Genomic DNA, 4,912 nt, shown 5'->3' on the forward strand with positions numbered 1-4,912 from the left:
TTGCCATAACTTAACAAACAAACAAACTCTTTCCGTAAGGAACAAGAAATTGATCTAAAGTTGATTGTCTTACTCTTTTAAGCAAAATCGTTCTCAAATGCGATAGCGCGTTGTCGTTTTCTATTGCCACTATGACTTTTTTCTTTCTTTGATGCCATATTGATTAAATATACAAATCACCAAATTGAAAAAAGAAGTATAGCACAAACACTCGGAAAAGCAATGCTTAACTCGCGCATGCCTAACACCAACTAAAATTTGACACAAAATACCGTTCGTTATCCGAATTTTGTTCGCTATCCGAGACAAAATTTTTGCAAAATAAAAGTTCGTTAACCGATTTGGTCGTTAACCAGGACATTCGTTAACCGGGGTTCCACTGTATATTTTTCGTACATAATCAGTTATCCAAAAAATTAGTTATCCGAACAACCCCAGTCCCTAATTGGTTCGGATAAACAACGCTCTACTGTAATAAAAAAAAGTTTTTTATTTATAATATTTTTATCAATAAGTTTTATGACCATTTGTTGCTATTTTATTTACACATCCTAAATAATAATAATTAAAAGTAAATTAATTAATTAATTTACATATAATTAGTAAGGAAATAAATTTAAAATGATAGCAATGATAGATAGAAAAATAAGAATGTTAGCTTAAAATGTTTTCAGATATACTGAAAGAAAATTTTTGTTCTCAATTAAAATATTACCTTTCTTCCTTTCTACGTTTCTCCTCTTCTTCTCTCTCCTTTTTAACTCTCTCTTCTCTTTCTTTTTCAAGGGCCAGAAGTTTCTCTCTCTCAGAACGTCTTTTTTTAATGTTTTTATCACTCAAATGCTTAGTTTTATCAAAATCAATCTATAAGAGTATTAAGCATATAACTGAATAATTAATCTAATAAACCGAATACTAAAATATTAAGATTTTTAATAGAAAAAAGTAAAAAAATATTAATATATAATTAAACAGTTATTAATTTTTTAAAATTTTTAATTGATAACATACTATTTAACTAACAAATTATAAAAATTTATATTTGAATTCCTATTATATTGAAAATGTGCTTATCTATTACAGCCCAACATTAACTATGTATACAGTTTAAGGGATGGCCAAGGCATTGTCTATGCTGACTTTTTTAATGGTATAAGTAGCATGCAAATTTGTTCTTATAAGTCTACTTACTAGTCATGTGAATAAACTATCAGAAAATATTTTCAGAACTTTTAAAAGCCATTTCTTTAATAACAATCCACAAAATCTTTTTATAACAGTGTTCATAACGATCTTCACAAACGTTTTCGACCTCCACTGAGGTCTTCTACATTGAGGACACCTGCATCAACTTTAAAGGCAGAGAGACGATTGCACAGGCGTGGAGATACTTATTCGAAGAATTCGAACTGGGAAAGCAGAGGGGTGAAACGCGATACGCACATCATTTACATCTCGGGCGTCATTGTTCCAACAGTAAAGAGGAGACACCGTTTAGTCACCACCTGAAGAAGACCTTGGTGGAAGTCGAAAATGTTTGTGAAGATTGTTACCAACACTGTAATAAAAAGGTTTTATGGATTGTTATTACTCAACGCAGTGTTAAGATTAGAAGTTGTTTTGTGTCATTTCTTTAACATGAGGGGATCCATGAACTATTATATTACATGTAATTAATGCGGAGGGAGTTTGCCAGAAGTACATCATTGTACACAACAGGGAGTGAGGGAGCAAAAGTGGCTCTAAAACTATACATGTAATTAATGAACAGCCTCTAATGAGTGAAAATCTATAGTTGATGAGTAAAAAACTAGAAGAGTTTCAGCTTAATCAATTTCATTTACAAAATTACAATTTTTTGGCATATTTTATGTTGCAAATAATTTTTTTGTATTTTTTCCTTATTCATCACACTAATATGAAATGTTAGTCATTATAAACAATATCTACTTTGTTAGTCATCACACTAATTTTGTTATAATGAAATACAATCAATAAGAAAATAGAATGTGCTGAATAATTTCTTAGCTAGTAATCAGGAGCACTGCAAAGTAGCCAACAGTAATTGTTTTATTTCATAACAATTAAATACACAGAATTTAAATTATTAATATTGGATATTAAAACTTAAAAAGTTAAGTATTATTGATTTTTGTTTCACTTTTCCAAAATATGTAACTTCTTTATATTCCTTCTTTACATTATATTCAACAAATTGTCAAATTATCATCAGATTATTTCAAGTCTCAAGTCTAGTAAATAATTAAATAAAAATCATGGTAGGTAGTTATGCTGCCATTTCATGGTAAATTTAATAATCAGAAATTCAGAAATAAATTAATTTTAATTTAGAATATTTGAGATGAAAAGAATTGGTTTGGAGGTATATTTAATTATTTACTAGCTTTATAATTGTCCAATAAATAATTTGGTAATTCATTTGGAGTATATAAATAAATAAATATATNTATATATATATATATATATATTTTTTATCTTCTTTATATTGATTCTAAAAATACACTTGTATATTTTTTGATATAAAATTTAGTGTAAAAGAATGGCTTTAGATAAACACAAAAGTCTATCCAAAATCAACCTTTCAACTAACATTCTAATTCCATTTTCTCCAATTCCTGCTATGGCAGCTTAGGTGGCTAAGCCCTCTCAACTTAGTAGTATAATACTATATATGATTTTGCTTTCATCATGCAAACTTAGGCTCTGTTACATTTTTACACTTGGACTATAGCTAATAGGCCTAGTGTATTCTGAAAAAGAAAATACCAGTCAGAATTTTTTTCAGCTCATCTCTCATGATTTATTCCTTGTTATAGAACTGTAAGGTAACCGACCAGATGGAGATAGGGGATTTGAAAACCCACTCCTCGACACCTTTGTAAGGTTGTCGTCTTTTAAGTGGGATCAGTTAATCCCGCGTCAGGATGAATCTAAGGAAAAGTTGCATGTGGGCTGTGGCAGAGGAGGCAAATGATGACAAGTGTCTTACAAAAGAAAGTCATTTATTTGTTAACATTTATGCTTACATTGACAATTGGCAGTCCTTCTCTATAGTCCTTCGGAAAGGCAGAGAGGTGAGAATTTCGGTGTCAGTCATAGCACCGGGGTGGACAAGATGAGATTGCTGGGCAAAGCAGATGATCAGTGAGATGGTGCGGTGAAGTTCTAAGTTGTTAGCGATGACACAACACAATACAGATCACAACTTTTTGCAGAATACAGAGGAGACTCCTTTTCGACCTTGAATTCCTGATTTTTATAGTTCTTCTCCCACTATTAGTATTTCCATTTGGCTCCTCGTCTCCTTCCTTGCTTCCCAATTGGTCTCTCCTTTATTTTGGGAGAAAACCGAGACTGACTTGGGTCATGGGAAAGGTTCGATTCCAGGTGTCTATTCGACACCTTTTTGTCAATTGTGCTTGGGGATTGTTGATAAAACCACAAGACTTGCACTCATAATTTAGCCCTATCACTTGTGACTTCTGTCATCTGGGTACTTTAACGATCATATGCGATGAGTTATATCTCTTAAATCTTTCTCTCTTTTCTGAAATTGTTTCACTAGATTAGAGAGAATACTTCTGATGTAGTTTCATTAGCTACATTATATTTACATTTCTACTTTAGTTTATAGAGACTATTTATCATATTATTTTAGATTTTGTGTGTTATTTAGTAAGATTAAATTTGGGCTCTGAAAATACTCAAAAATTTTTCCCATACATATTAATAAATGCTTCTTTGCTTTATGCGATTTCAACTTAGAAAGGTTTCACAGAAATGTTCAACTTTCAGATAGCAGGAGAAACCTGTGTATATCAGTGGCGTGCTGTGACATTTGATGATAGGGAAGCTGTGTTTCTGTAAGAAGCCGACTTATAGGGTCAATTAGTTAATTGCACATCAGTGTCCATTTGTATTCATTTGTTCGATAAGCCAGTAAAAACCATACACTTCTTTAAATGTATTTTTAATAGATTATCTGAAGTACTCAATAAATAAACAAGTTCAATATAATTACCTCTGTTATTAGATTCAATAGATTCCCTATGCCCTCTAAATGCCAAATCTCACTTTGAGATAAAACATCTATTAATTTAGATATAATATATCTATTAGCCATAATTAAGTTATAATTTCAATATTTATTTTATATTGTTTACTAATGTTAAATTTTATTCTGCTTTGATTTCCAAATTGCTTCAATTTTATGAGAGAATCAATGTGACATTTACTATTTTTGTGTCTTTTTCCAGCTTTACTCAAATTATTTAAATCGTCAAAGCCATTCTTATTCCACACACTAATTTCATTTGAAAATAGTAGGCAAGGCCAACAAAACAATTTGCATTTCTATGCATCCACAAAACCATTTTACATCTTCATAAATTTTATCGTGAAAATGTTGAACAAATTTTTTTGTTGCTGTATTTATATTTAATTTAGGCATTGGTCTTTCTCTTTTAATAATGTTTTATTTTTCATTATATGATCATGAGCCAAAAATTTTTTAAAAATAAATTTTCAATATATTCTAAATTGCTAGCCAGAATATAAGGGCTTAAATTAAAAATAAAATTTTTAAAACTTACTTGGTAAAATAAAATGTGTGATGGATATACAATTATGCATACCTGGTACAAAATATTCAATTGTAGGAATATACTTTTAAAGAAAATTATAATTAAATATAGTTTTGTGAAGAAACGTACATAAAAATAACAAAATGTTCTTCACTTTTTAAATATTAAAACAATCCACCTAGTTAAAACTGCTCCCTACCAGTGGCTCGTGAATGGAATCAGAGACTGTCTTGGTAGGTGTGCGGTGCGGTGCATGCTTGCCAAATCCCGAGGGTGCCGATACCGGTTAATGTCTCTTTTGTCTCATC

General features: G+C 30.4%; 1 protein-coding gene across 1 annotated transcript in view; it reads right to left on the minus strand.

Annotated features, from left to right (window-relative positions):
• The window catches only part of LOC111612612 (A-kinase anchor protein 17A-like), a 31,121-nt gene that overhangs the window by 22,336 nt on the left and 3,873 nt on the right, over positions 1-4,912 (minus strand). The window contains exon 2 of the mRNA XM_023353849.1: positions 716-864. Within this exon, the coding sequence (XP_023209617.1) occupies positions 716-864 (149 nt within the window). The remainder of the gene's footprint in view (positions 1-715; positions 865-4,912) is intronic.

Source organism: Centruroides sculpturatus, unplaced genomic scaffold, assembly GCF_000671375.1.
Source record: "Centruroides sculpturatus isolate CEXI.00-Female unplaced genomic scaffold, Cexi_2.0 scaffold3, whole genome shotgun sequence".
Taxonomy (NCBI): domain Eukaryota; kingdom Metazoa; phylum Arthropoda; class Arachnida; order Scorpiones; family Buthidae; genus Centruroides; species Centruroides sculpturatus.